Source organism: Urocitellus parryii, chromosome 8, assembly GCF_045843805.1.
Source record: "Urocitellus parryii isolate mUroPar1 chromosome 8, mUroPar1.hap1, whole genome shotgun sequence".
Taxonomy (NCBI): Eukaryota; Metazoa; Chordata; class Mammalia; order Rodentia; family Sciuridae; genus Urocitellus; species Urocitellus parryii.
The window spans coordinates 53,074,181-53,097,598 of NC_135538.1; the positions used below are offsets into that span (position 1 = coordinate 53,074,181).

Genomic DNA, 23,418 nt, shown 5'->3' on the forward strand with positions numbered 1-23,418 from the left:
ATTCTCTCTCTCTCTCTCTCTCTCTCCCCCCTCTCTCACTCTCTCTTAAAAAAAAAAAAAAAAGAAAGAAAAAAAAAACATGTAATCAGCTTCCATTCTTGCTACTTACTTCCTGCCAGAGTACCTCTTTCACACAGAAAAGCTGTGTCCTCCCCAGGGGTGAATGTATACTTCTGTATCTATGTATATAGGTATAGGGATTTTCAAAGACTAGAAAGTGAATTAATGTTTCTGACATCCTTATATATGTTACAATTTTCTTTCTCACAGAAAGGAATACTGGTTTTATAGTGCTACTGCTTTCCTAACTACATAACAACATTGCTTCTATGTGGATCTGTGGAAAATCTATGCAGAGTGTCAACCTGTCAATGTCAACCTACTTAATAATTCTTAATATGAAATCTGTTAGTGTAATTTGTACATTATATAATATTTAAGAATTTTAAAATGGCCCATAATCCCATTATATGGAAACCTTTGTTAACATGTGAAAAAAAATAACGCAATATATCTAAAAATAACAAAACAGCACAGAAATACATAAAACAAAAAGTAAAAAATGTTCTATTTCTGGGGCTGGGGTTGTGGTTCAGCGGTAGAGCACTTGCCTAGCACGTGCAAGGTGCTAGGTTTGGTCCTCAGCACCACATAAAAATAAATAAAATAAAGGTATTGTGTCTAACTCAACATATGTGTGTATGTGTGTGTGTGTTCTATTCCTGGGCTGCTAATTCTGAATTACACCCACAGCTTTCTCCTCTCTGAAAATGACCATCATTGACAATTCACAAGAACATAAAATTATTTATATACCTAAGCAAAACAGCAATTATTTATATACCTAAGCACTTTTCTTTTGGTGTCTCTTCTGTCATATATAATCGGAAGGCAATGCAGGAAAAGTTTTTTCAGATTCTAGAATCATGGCAATATTTTCAATTAAGGTACCACTGATTGAATCCTTACCATTACATCTCTTTGGGCTATTGCTAACTCTCTTGGATAAAGGGTTGATGAACTAATTCTTTTCTCATGCATTTTCCTCATCATGTTTATGGATTTGGGGACAGGAATGAATCTGCATGGTTCCAAAAAGGGATATGACATAATGGAAAGGGCTCTGGATTAAATCAGAAGACCTGGGTTCTTTCCTGTTTCTGACACTTCTATGGAATGTAATCTTAAGTCATTTCCTTTCTTTTGGCTCTGAAAATATAAAATATTATATAAATATACAGTGGTAGAAATAGCAGTGATGATAAACCCTTTACCATTCTTTTCTGGGAGTCTCAGTTTCCTTAGAATTCAGTCTTTGCCAATATTAATCTGACATAAATCCTTCTCTTCCTTCCTTAATAATTCAATTTTCTGTATTTCTCCAATTTCCCTAATTCTTCTGAATTTTCAGGTTTCCATTCCCCTAATAAACAATGTAATCCCTCTTTAAAATTACACACATAAAAATTATATGTAGGGCTGGGGATGTGGCTCAAGCGGTAGCGCGCTCGCCTGGCATGCGTGCGACCCGGGTTCGATCCTCAGCACCACATACCAACAAAGATGTTGTGTCCGCCGAGAACTAAAAAATAAATAAAAATTCTCTCTCTCTCTCCTCTCTCACTCTCTCTTTAGAAAAAAATTAAATAAATAAATAAATAAAAATTATATGTACATATAATTGTATATGTACATATATGTACATATAATGTATATTTATATATATCATGTATGTTGTACATAATATATATGTGTGTGCGTATATACATACATATATATATATGTGTCAGGCATTATGGAGCACACCTGTAATTCCAATGACTTGTGAGGGTGATGAAGAAGGATTACAAGTTTGAGGTCAGACTCAGCAACTTAGGAAGGCCCTAAGGACCTAGGGATACCCTGTCTCAAAATAAAACACAAAAAGTGGGGGCTGGGGATGTGGCTCAGTTGGCTCAGCAACCCTGGGTTCAAAATCCCCAGTGCCAATATGTGTGTGTGTGTGTGTGTGTGTGTGTGTGTGTGTGTGTATATATATATATATATATATATATTGTATATAAATATATACACACATACGATATATATGTATATGTATTTTCTTGACACTAAATTATTCCTGTAGATTTTATAAGTTTACATTTCTAGAAATATTACCTTTTGGGCTTTTGTTCATATAATGCTTTTTCTTACTTCCATTTTCCCTAATGAGCAAATGTACCTATAACCTATATTACCTATATTATTTTACAAAGCAGCATAGCATAATGATTAAAGGGCAGGCACTGCAGCAAGACTCCTGGGGAATGAATCCTGGACGATCCTCAGCAAGTTTCCTCCTAAGATAAGAATAAGATTATTGGCCTATTTCAAAGAATTATATATAATGAATGAACATAAAGTAGTGAAATAGAAGTTGGGTGTACTGGTGCCTGGCTGTAATCCTAGCAGCTCAGGAGTTTATGAGGCAGGAGGATCAAAAGTTCCAAACCAGCCTCAGCAACTCAGTGAGGCCCTAAGCAATTTAGAGAAACCCTTTCTCAAAAATAAAATAAAAAGGGGGTGTTGCTGGGGATGTGGCTCAGTGGTTAAGCACTCTTGGCTCAATTCCTGGTATAAAAAAAAAAAGTATTGGAATAGAGCTTGGTACATGATAGGCACTCAATAAATTTTAGTTATCTATTACAGGTTGAACATTCCAATTCTGAAATGCTTCAAAATATGACAGTTTTTTATGTTGATGCTCAAAACATTTTGGATTTTTAAATTAAGATTACTGAACTGGTAAAATCTATGCAAACATTCCAAAACCTGAAAACCTGAAATCTGAAACACAGGTGGTCCCAAACATTTTGGATAAGGGATACTCTACCTGTGTTGATATTTTAAAAATCTGTATAGTTTGGATAGTATATCCAAAGTTTTGTCATTAAAATTACTGACATGCCTAATGATATACTGAGAAACCATAACCCCCCTACCCCGCAAAAAACTCTTCTGAATTATCAAAAACTAAATTAGAACTGAGGGTATTTAGCTCAGTGGTAGAGTGCTTGCCTAGTAGGTGTGAGGCCCAGGAACAACAACAACAACAATAAATAAATAAATAAATAAACCTTCCCTGGGCGAAATAAAAACAAAATAAATGCTAAATTAATGCCATTATTAATCTTAATATTATATCATCCTATAATCCTACTAACTCCAACAGGTAAGCAATAAATGGTATATGAGATGGCTTCAAAAAGTAGAGCACTCAATTGCTCACCATATTTAATATTTACCTACTTTTTACACTGTAATTTTACACTGTTACTGCACAAACTCAATTTTTTTATGTTCTGGGAACTTGGGATGGAACTCAAAGGTGCTATACTACTGAGATATATCCCCAGCCCCTTTTATTTTTTATTTTGGGACATGGTCTCACTAAGTTGTCCAGGCTAGCCTTGAACTTCTGAGGCCTTCTGCCTCAGCCTCTACAGTTGTTGGAATTACAGGTGTGCACTACCAGACTAGCTTGCAAATTTAATTTTTATACTTAATGCCTTCTCTAGGCCCAGCTCTTCTTAAGTAATAATAACAATTTGTTCTTTCTTTCTGCCCAAGATGGTAATTTATTTTTTATCAAGTACTATCATTTTTCTGAATTTTAACAGAGTTCATATCTAGTTGAATGTCCCAAAGGTGCCTCAAATTTATATCTTTTTTTTAAAAATTTTTTAAATATTTATTTTTTAGTTCTCAATGGACACAACATCTTTGTTTGTATGTGGTGCTGAGGATCGAACCCGGGCGGCATGCATGCCAGGCGAGCGCGCTACCGCTTGAGCCACATCCCCAGCCCTCAAATTTATCTTAAATAATATACCATCTTTCCCCTAAAAACTGTTTTGCAGCTGGGCACAGTGGCGCATGCCTGTAACCTGAGCAGCTTGGGAGGCTGTGGCAGGAGGCTCACAAATTTGAGGTCACCCTTGGCAAATGAGTGAGATTCTGTCTCAGAATACAAAATAAAAAGCACTAGGGGCTCAGTGGTAGAGTGCCCCTGGGTTCAATCCCCAGTATTAAAAAGCAGCAGCACAACAACAAAATAAAATAAAAATAAATAAATGTATATTTTGCTTCTGTGATCTTTTTCTTTTTAATTGTTGATAGACCTTTATTTTAATTATTAATATATGGTGGTGCTGAGAATCGAACCCAGTGCCTCACACATGCCAGGCAAGTAAGCTACCACTGAGCCCCCCTTAGCCTTGCTTCTGCAATCTCAATCTCACCTAACAGCATTAGCTCCCTACTCCCCAATCCTCAAATCCTGAGGCTTTCAATGCATAAAACACTTCTTGAATCACCTGTCCTCTTACATCCTTACCATCACTGACTAGGCATTCATCATGGATCACTTGACTATTACAATGGCCTCTGAAAAGATTTTCCTCCTACTAATTGTCTTACAAAACTTTAGATGATTGTACCTCTAGAGTACTCTAATATTGCAATCCAGTTATGTCATTCCAATGCTTAAAACTCTTCAGTGACTGCTCAGTGCCTTCAGAATAAAGTCCAAGTACCTTCTTGGGGGCATATAGATCTATTCTCTATGTATCTAATTCTTCTCTCCTTCTCCTACTAAGTGAACACATTTCTAGTGTTCTATTGTTCTCTTCTCTTGTAATATTCTTACCCACCTTGTAAGGCACAGTTTATTAGTTAATCTGTTCATGAAGCTTTCCCTTTCCTGGCTCCCTGTGCTTGAGCTAACGCTCCTCTGTGCAAATCCATATGCTTGCTTAATACACTATATTGAAGTAATCTGTTTATGTCTTTCCCATTAAAGTGCAAGCCTTGAGGACAGGGACCAAGTTTTGCTCATTTTTATAAACTCAGCACCTAATTCAAACCTAAATGCTTGCTTAACTGGATGATTAAAAGCCATGCAAGTTTGGGACCGGGCAGAGGGAAATGAGAGGAGGGGAGGAGGTATAGGGGTGGGAAAGATGGTACAATGAGACAGACATTATTAACCTATGTACACGTATGATTGCATGAATGGTGATTTTGCATGGTGAATTACCAGAGAAATGGAAAGTTGTGCTCCATTTGTGTACAATGAGTCAAAATGTATTCTGCTGCCACATATAACAAATTGGAAAAATAAAAAAGATTCAAGATCAAAGTTAAAGTTACTTAAATTAATTATTATTTTTATTATGGCTTGATTAGCAATTTATTATAGAGGTTAATTATTTTGTTTCTCTTGGTATTCAATTTTGTTTTATTTTTGTCAATATTGTTGATTTAACCTTATTTTGAGGATGGATAAAAAATGTGTTTGTGAAATTCAAAATAATAAAACAGCCTACTTATAGAAGAAAAAAAAAGCCATGCAGAGCTCCAAGATAATCCTACTGAAAAGTCATCTCAGTATAAGGTAAAAGGAGAGATCTGTCATTCAGATCAGAGAGGGTTCTAGCTACTGACAGTAGTATCTGAATTATTCTGTAAAAACAGCAACACAAACACCTAGCTTTGTCTAACATTGCTTTCCTTGGAATTGACAGTTCCAAATTCATAATTCTAGTTCTTTTTTTCCATATTTTTATTTATTTATTTTTATGTGGTGCTGGGGATCGAACCCAGTGCCTCAATGTGTGAGGCAAGCGCTCTACCACTGAGTTATAGCCCCAGCCCCTCTAGTTCTTATAGTAAGCTGTAGTGTCTTAACAACACTCAATTTTGACCCACATATTTGAGGTAAACAACTGTTCTGAAGGGCTAAAGTAATCTACTGATGGACAGAAATGTTGACAGGCTGATCTGCAAAGAGACACCATTAAGCCCTCACTTTTTTTTTTTTTTAAACTAGACTTGCTGGCACAGCTGTTAAGGTCTTAACATGAGAAATAGCATATGTTGTTAAGTAGCACAGAGGGCAAAATGACAAAGCCCAAGTTTTCTGCTCAGTTAAAATGGAAGCTTAATTAAGTTGATCAAAATATACTTTACTTAAATGTACCTACAAAAAATGATATTAATCTTTTCTTAAATGTTCTAGTTCTTCATTGGTTTCTAATGTTCCTACTTTATTTAGAGCTGACTGTTGCAGATGCCGAAAGTGCTGCAGTCCTTCCAATGTACACGTTAGTAGACAAAATAGAAAAGGTTCTCTGAGAGCTAGGCACAGTAGTGCACACCTATAGTCCCGGCTTATTCAGAGGACTGAGGTCAGGAATCGATAAACAGAGATCACTTTGAGCCAGGAATTCATGGTCAGCCTGGGCAAGATAGTAAGAGTCTATCTCAAAACAAATAAACAACAAAAACAAACCTAATGAAGCTCTATGTTTAGAGCCTACTTATAGAAGAATAAGGTATAGCCAAAAAGTATAGCCAAAGGCATTCATAGTGATAAGTTCAATCATAGATAATTCACATATAAATGAATGCTGTCTATAGTTTTTTAAATTATATGACATTTGTTTTTTTCTTGCTTTGTTTTGATAAACAAACCAAGTTTCTCTTGGTATTCAATTTTGTTTTATTTTTGTCAACATTGTTGATTTAACCTTATTTTGAGGATGGGTAAAAAAATGTGTTTGTGAAATTCTAAATGTTCTAGTTCTTCATTGGTTTTTAATGTTCCACTGAGCACTTGTATTGGTTAGCCCATCCACTGTCAGTATGTCCACTCAGGGAATGTACATTTCTTCTAATTTTGTCTTAAAATAGTATTAAGAAAGTAAATTTGATCACTTTTTAAAAAATGTGAACCCAAAGATAGGGAACATTGGATTGTCCACCACATGTAGTACCTAGGGACTTCAGTCTGAATCCTGGCTTTGGTATTTCTTAGACATGTGACTTTAGCTAACTCAATCATTTTGTCTTTCTAATAATGGTAGTAATAGTAATGGCACTTTTTAATGTTGTTGATGTGTAAAAAGCTTTGTAAATGATAATACTTTTCAAGTGCTAGTGGGAATTTTTAGATTTTGTCTTTTAGGACAGATATGATGGGTAAAGTCCCTAGAATTTCACAAGCACATTTTTTACCCATCCTTTTCATTTCTCTGGAGTTGAACCCATGGATGCTTTATTACTGAATTATATCCTTAGCCTTTTTTTAAAAAAATTATTTTTATACAGGGTTTCACTAAGTTGCTCAGGGCCTTGCAAAGTTGCCCAGGCTGGTCTTGAACTCGCAATCCCCCTGTCTGAACCTTCCCAGTATCTGTAATTATAAGCATGTCCCACTAAGCCTGGGTTAGAAATAGGTTCAACAACAACAAATATCTATCAATCAAGATATTCATTCCTGATTACAAAAGGAATACAGGCTCCTTCTACAAAATTTGGAAATTGTACAATATAAAAATAAAAACATAAAAATCATTATAAAAATCTATCAATTTCAGGTTATTAAAATATTGTTAATATTTTAATTTATATTAATTCATTCTTTTGTTATTTTAACCAAAGTTAGGATTATAACATGTTTGTCTCAATTGCTTTTCTATTTAATAATACATGATAGATGTTATCATGTATCATTATTCTTTTAAAGTACAAATTTTTAAATGGCAATACATAATGTTTATGTAAAATTTTCATTAAATTACTTTAGAAATTATATTGTTAGGTCAAGCATAGTTTTAATGCTTCTGATATTTATTGTCCAACTATCATAATGTCAGAAACTTTTAAATTAACCCATTACTGAATTTTTTTTTTTAAAGAGAGAGAGAGAGAATTTTTTTAATATTTATTTTTTAGTTTTCGGTGGACACAACATCTTTATTTGTACGTGGTGCTGAGGATCGAACCCAGGGCCTCGCACATGCCAGGCAAGCAAGCTACCGCTTGAGCCACATCCCCAGCTCATTACTGCAATTTTTTAGGACTTAGACAAAAGTCCTAATTCTTACCATGTCCTGGAGACTAATTCTCCCGCCAATAATACTCTCTTTAAACAAATTTCTCTTGGTTACTTGTTCTCAAAAGCTTTATGACAAACCTAGAAAAAGCAAAATGTACAAATAACCCTTCATATCTGTCCTAAAAGACAAAATCTAAAAATTCCCACTAGCACTTGAAAAGTATTATCATTTGCAAATAAGTAAAAAAAAGTATTATCATTTACATCAACAACATTAAATAGTGCCTTTACTATTACTACCATTATTAGAAACAGACAAAATGACTGAGTTAGCTAAAGTCACATGTCTAAGAAATACCAAGCCAGGATTCAGACTGAAGTCCCTAGGTACTACATATGGTGGACAATCCAATGTTCCCTATCTTTGGGCTCACATTTTTTAAAAAGTGATCAAATTTACTTTCTTAATACTATTTTAAGACAAAATTAGAAGAAATGTACATTCCCTGAGTGGACATACTGACAGTGGATGGGCTAACCAATACAAGTGCTCAGTGGAAACTGCCAACTGTCCCCACCACCCAGCTCGTTCCCAGTGGGCAGTGGCCAGAGCCCGAGGGCCAAGAGAACCTGTACAGGGGAGGTAGAGCCGCTGCCACAGGGCTTCCGGATGGAGAATGGGGAGACAGCAAGTCACCCAGTGCTGGGTAGTGCAGGTATAACCTCCCGTGCCTGCAGAGATGCGGCTTATCTCTTAGGATAAGATGTTGATAGCAGGCACAGAGGCATGGTGGGGCCTGGGGACAGGGTTGGTGGTTTACTCGTGTTCATTTATGGAATCTTCCAGAGCCTTGGTTTGCACAGGGTAGATGCCCACAAAAGAGTTTTTTAACCAGAATAAAACAAAAACAAAAATTGCTCAATAGCAGACAGATGCAGTTTAAAGTTAACATATTCCACACAGAGAGAAACATGTATGACTGAGCATAATTCAATTTGTAAATTTTCTAAAGAAAATAAACATTACAACTATTAGAACTGTTTTTACCGATAGATAGACCTACTGCAGAGATCACAACTGAGAAAAACATAAAGCACTTAAAAAGAAGAACACTCTGAGGAAACTATTTTCTCCTTAAAAAGAAAAAAAAAGCAAGCCAGATGTAGCAGCACATGCCTGTAATACTGGTGACTTGGAAGGCTGAAGCAGAAGGATCACAAGTTTGAGGGCAGCCTCAGCAATTTAGCAAGGCCTCAAGTAACTCACTGAGACCCTGACTCAAAATTTTAAAAATAATGCATAAAAAGAGCTGGAGGGGGCGGGGGGTACTGGTGCAAGCCTATAATCCCAGTGACTTGGGAGGCTGAGGCAGATGATCACAAGCTCAAGACTAGAGGCAGGAATGTTAGCAGAGACCCTGTCTCAAACTTTTTTTTAAAAAAAGGCTGGGAATGTGACTCAGTGGTTAAGCAACCGCAAGGGTTCAATCTCTGGTACCAAAAAAAAAAAAAAAAAAAAAAGGAACTGGGAATGGAGCTCAGTGGTTTATCCCCCAGAAGTCTCCCCCAAAAGCAAACATCTATTTTCTCTATTTCTCTTTTCCATCTATTAATATCCAGAATTTCCTCTAACAAAAAATAAAAAATTAATAGCAGATAGTTTTGATATTGGTAATTTTTAACTTTTAAAAAGCTATCACCTGTTGTTAATTTAACATTATTTTAATGTATTTATTAATTAGTTTATCTGATTTAATGTAGTGCTTTAACACACATAGATTTATTCTAGCAATTTCTGCACACAATTGCCCTCCCTAAAGTTCCCTACAAGGGCATCTTACTCATTAATATTCAGTAAGCATATGTTATTCTTAATTCAATTAATGTAGTAGAAAGACATTTTTAAAAAGTACATCTAAGTCTACCTATGCATGGTGGTACACATATGTAATCCCAGCACCTTAGGAGTTTGAGGCAGTAAGACTGTAACTTAGAGGCCAACCTGGGCAATTTAGAGAGACCCTGTCTCAAAAAAAAAGAGGGGGAGGGCTGGAGATATAGTTCAGTGATAAAATGTCCCTGGGTTCAATCCCCAATACTTTAGGGGATTGAACCCAGGGGAGGGGCAGATGGATATGAAAACTGGGCTAAGGATATACCTCAGTGGTACAGTGGTTGCCTAGCACATGCAAGCCACCGAGTTTGATATCCAGCACCACAAACAAAAAACCCAATCATTTAATACTTAAAAATTATAGATTTCATTAAGGATTCATACTATTAAATTATATCTACCAAAACTAGAATTCTAGTGTCATAGAATGTTAGAGTTACCTCCTAAATTGATTTCTAGGCAAATAAATTTGGGGAAATGGATAAACAAAATTTAACCAATTTCCTTATTAGCAAGCCTTGTCAGTATCTTTAATATTCTTCTATTACTATGAATTTCTAAAACACAGATAGAACATTCATTCCCTAAACTTATTTGCAACAGAAACCTTTCTTGAGGATCCTGTTGAGATCAGCATTCCACAGAACATACTTACACTCTTTAGTGCAGCTCTACATAGAAGACTACTATCAAGACAGGGATGAAAAAAAAAATATATATATATATATATATGTATATATATATGATAAAAAAGAAATAACACTTTATAGTAGAAATAACAAATTGTCTAAGGCATTCTTGTCTGTGGCACACTACATGAAAAATTCCTACTTCGAATAAGGGACTGTCCTATTTTAAAAAGGTTAAAAATCGTATTTTTCAATAATTTAAGCTCACTTTATTTAGTAAATAACATCTCTGGTCTATCTATTTGACTGAATCATGAATCATGATAATATAGCCAAATTATTTGGTAGCTTCTACAACATTTTCAATTAACATAAAAAAAAAACCCTTATCACTGGAAGGTTCATAGATGAGACAATGAAACTGAGCAAAAGATTCAAACAAATTGTACAAATTATTTTGGAGAAAAAAATTGAATTGTCTCTTAAATTTTCTATATTAATAATGATTTAAATATATATACAAATATATTATTTAATAACATCATCTATTATTAATACCACCATCTGTTCCACTTAATAACATACCATTTAATAACATTATCTGTTAATAATACCATCATCTGTTCCTTTCTGAAGAGAAGAATTTAAAAAATTGCAATTAGGACAAAGTGAGGAAAATAGAGAACATTAAACACCACAGTCTTTATATGCTCGGTGTCAGAGACTCCTCCCAAACTCTACTGCTCACTGCTAGGACTTTACATTTGGATTCATTGATGTTATGATGAAAACACTAACTTATAACTAGTTATGTGATCTTGTTCTAATTAGTATATTAAACTCTCCATAGCTTCATCTACATCTATAAATTAAAGCGTTAAGTCATCTTGAAGTTCTTGTCCATTTATAAAAGTTCTAACCAAGGCAAACTTTCAAATAAGGTGAACTTTTACTGCTATTTTTGCCAAACTCTGAATTCTAAACCTTGCAAACAAGTTTTGTCTTCACTAGAATATCTTTAGGAGTATCTTGATGATCTTAACCTAGACAACCATTAAATGCCAATCTAAAAAAGTAAAAACAAAACAAACAAACAAACCAAAAAACCCACACACAATTTCTATAATTTCAACAAGTAGTTGAAATGCTTGCATTTAAGAAAAACTTGTAAATAACTGTTAAATTTACATACAAGAAGGAAAATAAATATGAAAAGCTCCATTTGCCCGGGAATAGTGGCACATGCCTCTGTACCCTAGTGACAGAGGCTGAGTCAGGAGGATCTAAATAAAGTTCAAGGCCAGCCTCAGCAATTTAGTGAATCACTAGGCAACTTAGTCCATCAGGCTAGGGATAAGGCTCAGTGGATAAGCACCCATGGGTTTAATCCCTGGTACCTAAATAAATGAATCCCCAGGCCTTGAACTTGTGATTCTACTGCCTCAACCTCCCAAATCTATGGGCTTTTAGGCTTGCAGCACCACCAGGTTGGAGTTAGGTTTTCTTACATGTTTAAAATGATTAAGAAAATTAGATTTATTAAATGTAGAAGTCTAATTTACTGAATTCACAAAAGTTACTTACTAAGGAAGACACTGCATATTAAGTTTGCAAATCAGCCCTGATGATTGTTTCAAGTATTGGAGAAAATATGATAGGCTAAACTGAAAAAAAAAGTTATTCATTTTAAAATAGTTTGAAATGATTAAGGAATTTACATGTGTATGTACTAGTCCATATTTGAATATTCAAACTTTTAGACTGATAAGTTAACCAAACATGAATCCAAAAGTCAAAATTCTTATTTCCATGGAGAAAGTATTAGACCTAAAAACAGACCTAGTAAAATTTGTAAGTTAAATTCAAAGGCTTACGAAAAAATGTTAAAAAAAAAAACTTTAATGAATTGAAAACTAAATAAACTAAAAATATTGCTTTTCAAGAATAAAAATCTATCTCAGATAATAAAAACACCAATTGACAATAAGGATGCCCACTATTTAACACTATTAGTACTATTTAATACTGAACTAGAGATTTTGATAAACTGATAAAACATAAAAAACAAAATGTATAAGAGTGTAAACAAGCTTGTAATTCCAGTAATTCAGGAGGCTGAGGAAGGAAGACTGCAAGATGGAGGCCAGCTTGGGCAATTTAGCAAGATCCTGTCTCAAAACAAAAAATAAAAAGGGCTGGGGATCTAGCTATATGGTAGAGTGCCTCTGGATTCTATCCCCAGAACATTATAATGATGATGATAATGTAGTAAAAGGAACTAACAAAAATTTTAACTGGAGGAAATATGACCGTCTAAATACACTGTATAACATAGCATAGACAATCGTCTAGAAAATGTAATTTTGAAATGTATATTCACACAATAGGGTCAGAACTATAGGAATCATAGGAATAATGACAAAAATCTTTAAGATCTTTGTGAACAAGAACAAGGAGATAGGGCTGAGGATGTGGCTCAAGCGGTAGCGCGCTCGCCTGGCATGGGTGCAGCCCGGGTTCGCTCCTCAGCACCACATACCAACAAAGATGTTGTGTCCGCCGAAAACTAAAATAAATAAATAAATATCAAAAATTCTCTCTCTCTCTCTCTCTCTCTCTCTCTCTCCCCCTCCTCTGTCTAAAAAAAATAAAATAAAATAACAAGGAGACATACTGCTCTACTAGTTGTTAAGATTTATTATAGCCCTTTAGTAATTAAAATAGTGGCCCAAAAAGAGAAAAAGATATCCACAGAACAGAAAAGTCAGTTCAGAAATAGACTCTCATAAATGTGGGAATTTGGTATATGAAAAAGAAGGCATTTTAAAAAAATATTTATTTTTTAGTTGTAGTTGAACACGATACCTTTATTTTATTTATTTATTTTTACGTGGTGCTGAGGAGCCAACGGGGGGCTCACACATGCTAGGCAAGTGCTCAATCGCTGAGCCACAACCTCAGCCCAAGAGGGCATTTTTAAGAGGGAGCAAATTGGCTATTCACAATTTGTGCCAAGATACCAAGTTATCCACATTATAAAAAATAAACATATATCTCTACTTCATGTCAAAAATATATTCCAACTATACTGACCATCTACATGTGATTAACTATATTAAAGTTTACTATAAAACAACTTATAAAACAAATCCACCATTGACAAAATTTTTAAAAAGCAAAATACACAGCAACGTTTTGGAAATTCAGAAACAACTTTTCTACAAATCATTAAGAAAAACACAATTAATAAAACGATAAAAGGTGTTAAGAGAGAGAAAACATCAACTGATTTTTTTTTTAAATGTGGCAATGAGGATCGAACCCAATGCCTTACTCAAACGAGGCAAATGCTCAACTACTGAGCTACAACCCCAGCCCAACATCAACTGATTAAAAACAAAACATAACAAAACACTTCACTAAATCAGAAAAACACGAATTAAAACAAACAGGGATGGTGGCTCATGCCATAGCTTCCGTCTAGGAATTCAGAGGCCAGCCTTAGCAACATGGTTAAGACCCCATCTCTAAAAATAAATAACTTAAAAAAAAAATAAGGAAGTATTTCACATCCATTAGATTGACAAAATCTTAAAAAGAAGGCTGTTGAAGTGAAGCTTTGGCAAGGAGGTCGCAAAATGAAAATTTCCACTACTGCTGCTGGGAGTATAAACTGGTATGAAATTCTGGAAGACTATTTGAAAACTGTGATGCTGTATGTATCCTGTAACTCAGTAATTACACTTTTCAGTATTTATAAGTGAACCGTAGAGAAAATGGCACATGTTCACTGGAGATATGTAGAATGATGTTCATTGTAGTACTGGTTACAACTGAAAAAAAAAAAAAGTTACCTAAATACACATTAACACATTAATCAAGACTAAATAAGTAGATTGTTTCATCTTCATACAGTGAAATACCATACAGTAGCTAAAATTTTTAAAAACTAGCTATAAAATAGCAATATAAACTCTGAAAATATACTCTTGAGTGAGAAAAAGCAAGTTACAGAATGATAAGTATAGTTAGATGTATTCTATGTAAATTTTTTTAAAACATGAAGACATTACTATGCAAAGGATAATTTCATAACACATTATTTTTTTCAATGAAATGAAGCAAAATGTTAAGACCTGTTCATTCCAGAGGTATTATTATGTTATTGTGGGTTTTTGTGGCTTCTGTTGTTGTTTAGAATAATTAATGTTTTTTAATGACAAAATTTTGTTATCCCTATATATGTATATATGTATATAGTTGTTTAGAATAATTAATGTTTTTAATGACAAAATTTTGTTATCCATATATATGCTTGTATATATACAGTCACATAAAACGTGGATAAGGGAAATAATTAGAAAAACAAGGATAAAATCAGAAGTAAAAGATTTATAAAATTCATGTCATAAATTGTTGAGTTGGCTCAACATATCTTAAAAGAAAGGCAAAATGAATACGGACTTAGTGATTATTGCTGTCAAAAAAATGTATCCATTAATGTGGCAGAAATACTGGAGGAATTTAGATATTCAAAATACACTAAAGACAAAAAATGGAGAATTATTAGTAAAGTTGATTTAAGTGATTTATTGATTTATTCTGAAGGATAGAAGGAACACATGAAAAAAAGAGAACTGTACTTTGAGAACAGTATGCATGAGCGTTTGAAAAAGTAGGCTTTTGAAAGTCTCAAATGAACATCATTTAATTCAATCTTGTGAAGATCTTATTTTTTTAAAGAAAAACTTAAAAATAAAATCTAAAATTTCAAAATTTAAGAGCAAAGCTTTATGATTCACTTGGGCAACACAAAGATATTCATATAATACTTAGTTGACATTGACAAAACATTTTTCAACAAGTCAAAAGAAGAAAAACCAAGGACACATTTGGAGGCAAAGGTACTTGTGTTACTAAATGATAAATAATTAGAATAATTTTCTTAAAAATTGAAGTTAGCCATTATAGAAGGAAATATTTCAAGTTCTGATGGCTTCAGTGTTTTATTATATTTTCTATTAGGGAGAAACAACAGGTAGGTTTTTGCAACCCTGCATGAAGAGGAAAATATTAGCAAATAAATAGCAATGTAGACAAATAACAAGATAATTGACTTGGAGAAAAATACTCCTAAATGAAGGAAGTGTCCTTGACTAATCATTTGCACTTAGAGCACTCAGTACATGTTAACAGTAGATAACAGAAAGGCAGCCCTGAAATGGAACTGTTAGTTCTGTATCCTGATGTGTTCTGGATAAAGACTGTGCCCGGCTTTTTCCCTAGGCAGACTTCAAACCTCTTTCCCAAGGAAAACTTTTAAAGAATGACACTTAATAAACTGTAAAGATTCTGTATACTAGTTTTTTTCTTTTCACAGTTTTTTTAACCTTTTAATATTAGTTATCAAAGCAGTTAATAATTTCAGATCTAGTAAAAAATTCATTAATAAAAATATAAATCTAGGAATAGACCTTATACTGTTACAAAAAATTAACTCAAAAAATAGACCACAAACCAATATGTAAATGACAAAAATGTAAAACTTGAAGAAGATAGTTAATTTATTTATGAGAAAATCTAGTTGACCCTGGGTATGGAAATGAGTTTTATTTTTTTAGTTAATTAATTTATTTAGATACACTAGATTGAACCCAGAGGCATTTTAGTACTGTACTACATTCCCAGCCATTTATTATTTTTATTTTTAATGTTTTGGTACTAGGGATTGAACCTAGAGGTGCTTTACCACTGAGCTACATCACCAGAATTTTTTTTTTTTTTTGAGACAGGATCTTGCTAAATTGCTGAGGTTGGTCTTGAACTTACAATCCTCCTGCCTCAACCTCCCTAGTCTCTGGGATTATAGGTGGGTGCTATCACATCTGGCTTATATTTTATTTTGAGACAGGGTCTTACTAAATTGCACAGGCTAGCCTCAAACTTGGGATCCTCCTGCCTTTCCTTGCAGAGTTGGGATTATAGGTATGTGCCCCGTCCCACCATAGTAGTGATTTCAGATGCAACAACAAGAAAACATTATCCATGAATGAAGAAACTGATAAATTGGACTTCGTTAAAATTAAAAACTTCTGCTTTACAAAGGACACTGTTATGAGAATGAAAAAACAAGCCACAAATTTGGAGAAAATATTAACAATAAAGGACTTGTGCCAAAAATACAAAAATAACTCTTAAAACTCAACAATAAGAAAACAACCCAAATAAAGTGGGCAAAGGGCAGTTGGGAGTGGTGGTGTACTGTGCACCTGTAATTCTGGAGGCTGAGTCAAGAGGATCCCAAGTTGGAGACCAACCTCAGAAATTTAAAAAAAAAAAATTTATTTAGTTGTGGTTGGTACAATATCTTTTTTTATTTGTTTTTATGTGGTTCTGAGGATCGAACCTAGTACCTCACATGTGCAAGGCAAGTGCTCTACCACTGAGCTATAGCTCCAGCACCCAACCTCAGAAATTTAGTGAGGCCCTAAGCAACTTAGCCAAACCTGTCTCAAATAAATAAATAAGTAAGTAAATAAATAAATAAATGGTTGGGGATGTGGCTCAGTGGTTAAATGCCCCTCAGTTCAAAACCAAACAAAAACAAAAACAAAAAAGAACAAAAAATAGGTGCCAGGAGCCATCCATGAACTGTGTGTGAACTAAAATCGGGATGGAAGCATTTGGGTAGGAAATTCTGGTGTCTGGGAACTCACAGCAGCACTCCTGCTGGTGAGACTGCCCAATACATGTGAATTCCTATCCAGCACTGCCACAAGTTCCATACAGCAGGGGAGATGGGGTGACCTGCTAGAGCTACAGGGCCACACAGCCTCTCAGAGATGGGTGAGGCTTGTGAAGATGCCAATCAACCTGTTGACTGCAATTCACCATGAAGCAAGGGGAAGGGAAGCAAATTAAAACAATAATGGAATACTATTGCATATCTATCAGAGTGGCTAAAATCCAAAACACTGACAACACCAAATCCTGGAAAAGATGTGGAGCAACAGAAATTCCTAATCACTAAGGGTGGGACTACTCAATGGTACAGGTACTTAGGCAGTTATTCTTTTCTTTTTTGTGGAATTTGTGATTAAATCCAGGGCCTCAAGCATGCTAGGCAAGTGCTCTACTGCTGAGTCACACCCCCAGTCCCAGTTGAGCTTCTTAACAAACTGAACATAGGTGGGAGGTGGTGGCACATGCCTGTAACCCAGTGGTTCATGAGGCTGAGGCAGGAGGATCCCAGGTTGGAGGGCAGCCTTTGCAACTGAGACTCTGTCTCAAAAAAAATAAAAAAGGACTGGGAATGTGGCTTGGTGGTTAAGCACCTTAGGGTTCAATCCCCAGCACTGTCCAAAAAATAAAAATAAAAAACTACTATGAAGACCAAAATTGTACCTATAGTTAGATCTTCTGTCTCATCTGCAGACTCATTTATGCAACTGCTTCTTCCACGCGCCACTTGAATGTTTTAAATGTTTATCAAACTTAGCATGGCCAATCTGAATTATCAATTTCTCCCCTTAAACAAATATGCATACTATCCCATAACAATAAATGGCAATTCTTTCCTTCTAGTTGCTCAGGCTGTAACAAGGACTTACCCGACTTTTCACCTTTGCCTGCAAATGTCCTATGGGTGACCAAAAGCTGGATTAAAGACTAGGCATCACTGCCTTCATTTCAAGTCCTTCTCCCTTGCTCTGAGTCACCTTGGATTCTAGGAATAGCAGGTCTGATAGATAAACATCTTGTGATGAGTGGAAGTTATCCCCAGAAAGCCACCCCCCAGGCAACAACAAATTCCTTATCTCGGAGGAGACTCCTGCAGACCAAACCTGAGATGAAGATTTCCCTGACTTTCCAAGATGGGCTAAGCTATCTCCTTGTAGTCATTCCAGCAATATCAAACAGTACTGTAATTGTATATTTAAGCATTGGTTTTTCTAACAAGTTAAGACTGTGTCTTTTTCACTGTTGAATAATAGTAACTTTAAATTTTTAGAAATGCACCTATTCTGCCATGTGAAGAATTAAAATCTAATGTGGTTATCAGTCCACTGATAGGGGTAGGAAATGGCCTTTCAAACCTGAATTTTCTCAAGAATGACTTTTAAAAACAAAAAGAAATTTTAGAGAGAGAAATAGAAATGACTGAATTGCTTGAAGATAATAAATTTGGGGTATATTAGTAAGGTTTATATTTTTCTTGTCATATAGCATCCTTAAAGCCTGCAAGAGAATAGGAGGAACAGTGGAATGAATCTGACATAACTTTTCTATGTTCATATACGAATACACCAACAGTGAAACTCCATATCATGCACAACCACGAGAAATAGAATAAGCTGTACTTCATGTATGAGTAATATGTCAAAATACACTCTATTGTCATGTATATCTTAAAAATAAATTTCATTTTTTTTTAATCCTGCAAGAATTTACGTCTAGGAGTGCTGGGAGTCCTTTGCCCTTTAGTCTCATACAAAATGGACAGTTTGCTTTCAGAGCGCTGCTTGGGATTTCATTTGACCGAGCAAATAAAGCACAGAACATTCCTCCACTCAAAGGAAAACAAAGGTGCAAAATGCACAGTGATCCCTAATTAATCCTGCTCGTGAAAAGGTGGAAGCAGAGGCAGCAGAGCGAAGCACTTCACCTGTTCCCACAGCATCCTTCTAGCCTGGCCTTACTTGGGGTCTCTCCCACCAACCCTTGGGATCAATATCCCCAAATCCTCGCCTCACCGCAACTGTACTATTTATTTCCACGCAGTTCAATGGAAAGTCTCTGGAGTAAAGGCGGCAACCCTACCTAGATGGCTTCATCTCCAAAACTTTAGAGGAAGTAGAAGAAGGAAAATTCTATCAAAGGAAAGGTGAAGGCCGAACCTACAGTGCTTACCGGACGCCCGCTCTCGGTCAATTCCGTCCTCTCGAACCGTTGGTTGGCAAGCAGCTACACACAACGTCGCGATGGCCCCTGGGAGTTGTAGTTTCTGTCGTAAACAGAACGCGCCGGCAGCATCAAAACTGCATTTCCCAGCAGTCAATGCGAAGACGCCCTGCCTATTTAAATCTGGTTCGGTATAATAAAGAGGCTGACACTATTTTTTAGGCTATTCTTAAATTTAGTTTCAGTTTCTCCCATAGGTGCTGTAGTGCTTTTATTTGACGCGCTTGTCCCACGTAATAAACTCTCAGTGTACCCTCTTTCTTATTTTCCCTTCCCCTTCTCCAGACTAGCTACTCCAAACGCCTGGGAACGAAAAGCAATTGCCAGAACAAGCCGTGTGCCTTTGAGGGTGCACGCGCCCTACTCGCAGTCGCGCATGCGTAGAAACCCGCAGCGGTCGGCAGCCGCGCTCAGTGGACTGGGGGTCTGAAGGTAGCCTGCTAGAGGGCGGGGCTTTTTCCAATGGCTTTGCCTCTGCGGGTCGCGTCTGCCTGGGCGGGGAAGAAGGCGCTGGGGCCGGGGTGGCTCCGGGTTTGTGCCGGGCGGAGAAAGGGGAGGGGCTGAGGGGTAAGGACCCCATCTCCCCTCCTTGCTCCCGCCCTCTGGGCCGATCCCACCGATGGGGCTGGGCAAAGGGGCGGGCTCTGTGCCTCAGGCCCTTCAGCTCTGCCAACTCCGCCGCCCTGCCCGGTGCTTGAGGATTCCCGCGGCTGTACTGTGCCCTCTGGCTTGGCGGCGGCGGCGGGCTAGGGCACAGGGATAAGAGAAGAAGCGGCGTCTTCCAAGAGGTCCGGAGCCAACGGGGCCAGCGACGCTCTGTGTTGTCGCCGCCCGCCGAGACAGCGACTGCTGGAGACTGCGGTCCCCAGGAGCGCCCGACTCTTGGGCCGCACGGCTAAGGGCCAGGGTTCAGCTAGCCTCCCCTGCCGGCGCCTGTCCCGCAGCTGGGGCGCTGGAAGAGCTGAGGAGGGCGGGGACTTGTGTCGGAGGAGGGGCGTGGTGGGAACGCTGGGGGAAACCGGTGGCTGCACAGACAAAAAACCCGAATGGCTGGAGAGTGTTCAACTGTTACCAGCCTTTTGGGGCAGAGCACGGATTTGACAGCTCTACAACGTGAGGATATCCGCTGACTCCGCGAGACACAGAACACTTATTCGAGAATCCCGGTCCTGCAAGCCAGAGCTGTAAGATTGCAACTTTCCAAGTTTTTTTTTTTTTTTTTTTTCAATCTCTGAGCAGAAGACCGCCCTTTTTGGTAGAAGGAAAGGGTGATCGGTCTTGTAAATAGATTGACCGCACCAACTTAAAAGACACTTCTACTTCCAAATGTCACCCAGACGTGTTTTCGTGACGGGTCGATTTCCCTGAATTTATTCTTACATCTCTCACTTTAAAAATATAAAGTGCTTTTGGGGCATGCTGAAAAGTAACTGAAGACTGCAAAGGAAAAACTCCGATTGTCATGGCTGAAGGAGAGAATGAAGTGAGATGGGATGGACTGTGCAGTAGAGATTCAACTACTAGGGAGACAGCACTGGAAAACATTAGGCAAATCATTTTGAGAAAAACCGAATATCTTCGTTCCGTGAAAGAGACACCTTATCGTTCATCAGAAGCCGGGCTCCTAAATGCTGTTTCTTTGGATGGGTTGAATAAGCTACTTGCTCATCTGCTTATGCTTTCTAAGAGGTGTCCTTTTAAAGATGTAAGAGAGAAAAGTGAGTTTATTCTGAAGAGCGTTCAGGTAAGGGAGAGCATTATAAGTACCGCTTTACTATGAGATTTTACTTGGCAATTACATTGTGTTTGATTCACATATTAGGTTATTAGGAACTATGAATTGAACTCTACTTTAGGGACTTGTGTAAAACAATCAATTTGAGGCCACAGTGAAACAAGATAAACTAAAAACGATTTCCAAATATAAGTAAGCATGTATTCTTTTTCTACAGAGCTTTAGGCAAAAACTGCACTGCTTCTAGAAAAAAAAAAAACATGAAAGTTACAGTTAATTGCAAGACGTTTCTTTATGTTTCTTTTCGTGTTAAATGTAGCCAGTGTGCTTTTCATATTGTTAAGAGTTGTACGAGGAAAGTTTTACATTTAAAGATTTAAAGCCTCTAAAATGATAAAGGATATTAAATGTTTCCCAGTCAGCTTGTTCAAGATAATTGACGGAACAATTTTTTCTTGTACTAAAAAACAAACAAACAAATGCAAAGCAACTTTTTTTTAAAGGGGGCTATGTAAAACAATAAAAGATTGCTATAAAGAGGCAAATATCTTCAGGTTGAAAAATTGAACCCAGGGAAGGCATATGGTAGAAACAGTTTGATGGTAAATTACTCAACCACCTTTTCTGTGTTTGCTTAAATAGTTTTTCTTTTTATATGCATACCTATTTAAATTGTGAGTGCAGCAAAATTAAAAATATTATAATCCCCCATTTTTATATAATCAATTTATTCTGTTTTATTAGGTTTATTAGGATTTTAGAGAAATATTTACAGATAAATAATTTTCAGTGACACTTTATATGTACTTGTCAATCTATAAATTAATCCACAGGTGTTGTTCAAAGTCATAAATGAGAAATTTTTTAAATTTGTAGTTTACTTGCATATATACATTAAGCTAAGCCTGATCATTTTTCTATACTGGCCTGAGTTTAATTTAAAGCAACAGAAAATTCATATCCATAAAATAAAGACTCTAAGATCTTGGAATATTTCTTCTCACAAATAACTTTGTAAACAATTTTTTATACTTAATTTTACCAGAAATAATTTTCTGGGTACCTGAAGTTTGTTCTTTTAAGCACAAAAAGTTTTTCTCTCTTATACTATAGTCACTATGACAACTGTTCTTTTCAAATAGGGGCTCACTATGCACATCAGGTACTATTATGTATTGTATAGGATTATGTAATCCACGTCCATGTTTTTTTTTGTTGTTGTTGTTGTGTTTTTGTGTGTGTGTGTGTGTGTGTCCGATTTTTATAGTTTTCTGTGCCTTCCCTTGCTGTTTGTATATTTCACTTAGGTCTCTTCCTGTTCTTTCATCTTGCTCTTCTTTATATTATAGTGAAAAACTAGATAACCAATTTTGTTAAGAATTATATTGAAAATAAAAGTAAGCAGGCTCTGGGGAGTGCTGTGTCAAAGGATTGCAATATAAATGTAAGTAATTGGGCACTAGAATCACACCTAGGCTCAAATTCTCCTCCTTTATTAATGTATTGCCATAACCTTGGGCAAGTTACTTGATCTTCTTTAACTTGGATTTTTCACATCTGTTAAATGGGAATAAGAATATAGGGCTATCATGAGAACTGAGAGGTAAAGTGCCCCAGCATAGTGCATGTTCCTCTCCCTTTTCACAAATGAAATATATGGACTATGTGAAATTTATTTCAGGACTCACTGCACCTGTAAAAGGATTTGAGAATTTTCTTTGCTGTGAAGATTTCCCATAAACTTACACATTTGAGGAGCTACTGAGGGTTGGACTAAAGGGTACTCTACCACTGAGCTAGATCCCCAGTCCTTTTCATTTTTTTATTTTGAGACAGGGTATTACTATGTTGCTGAGGTGGCCTTGAACTTGGGATCCTCCTACCTCAGCCTCAGTAGTAGTAGTCACTAGGATTACAAGCACGCACCCTACGCCCAGCTAGGCTTAACACTTATTTTTCATTTCTGCATCTATTGTACTTTATTCCTGTCACTATTCTAAGAGGAACTTATATTGTACTTTAATCACATGTTTGTGTGTTTGTCTCCCCCCAGGAGGGCTGTAAGTTCTCAAGAGTATTGGCTGGGAACTGGAAGCTATTAAATAAATACCCAGTGGATGAACAAATTTATATTTGCCTTCTTTCTGTTTCTCATCAATCTAGGTAGATGAAATTTCCATTTTAGGGAGTTTCTACCCCCACGTTATTCATCCATCCATGCATTCATGCAATAAATGTTTAGTGAAATCCAGTGGTAACAATTTTGACATTCTACTGAGGCAAGACAGGGCATAAAGAAGTAGTCAAATGAAAATATTAA

The 23,418-nt window shown here is 36.2% G+C and overlaps 2 protein-coding genes across 2 annotated transcripts in view; one reads left to right on the forward strand and one right to left on the reverse strand.

Annotated features, from left to right (window-relative positions):
- Window positions 1-19,360, reverse strand: part of Cep57l1 (centrosomal protein 57 like 1) — a 55,768-nt gene extending 36,408 nt beyond the window's left edge. Inside the window, exon 1 of the mRNA XM_077801827.1 lies at window positions 19,313-19,360. The gene's annotated coding sequence lies outside the window, so the exon portion shown is untranslated. The remainder of the gene's footprint in view (window positions 1-19,312) is intronic.
- Window positions 19,361-19,927: 567 nt separating this feature from the next.
- Sesn1 (sestrin 1) overlaps window positions 19,928-23,418 on the forward strand; it is a 109,889-nt gene continuing 106,398 nt past the window's right edge. Inside the window, exon 1 of the mRNA XM_026389613.2 lies at window positions 19,928-21,107. Coding sequence (XP_026245398.1) covers window positions 20,826-21,107 — 282 coding nt within the window. The 5' untranslated portion in view covers window positions 19,928-20,825. The remainder of the gene's footprint in view (window positions 21,108-23,418) is intronic.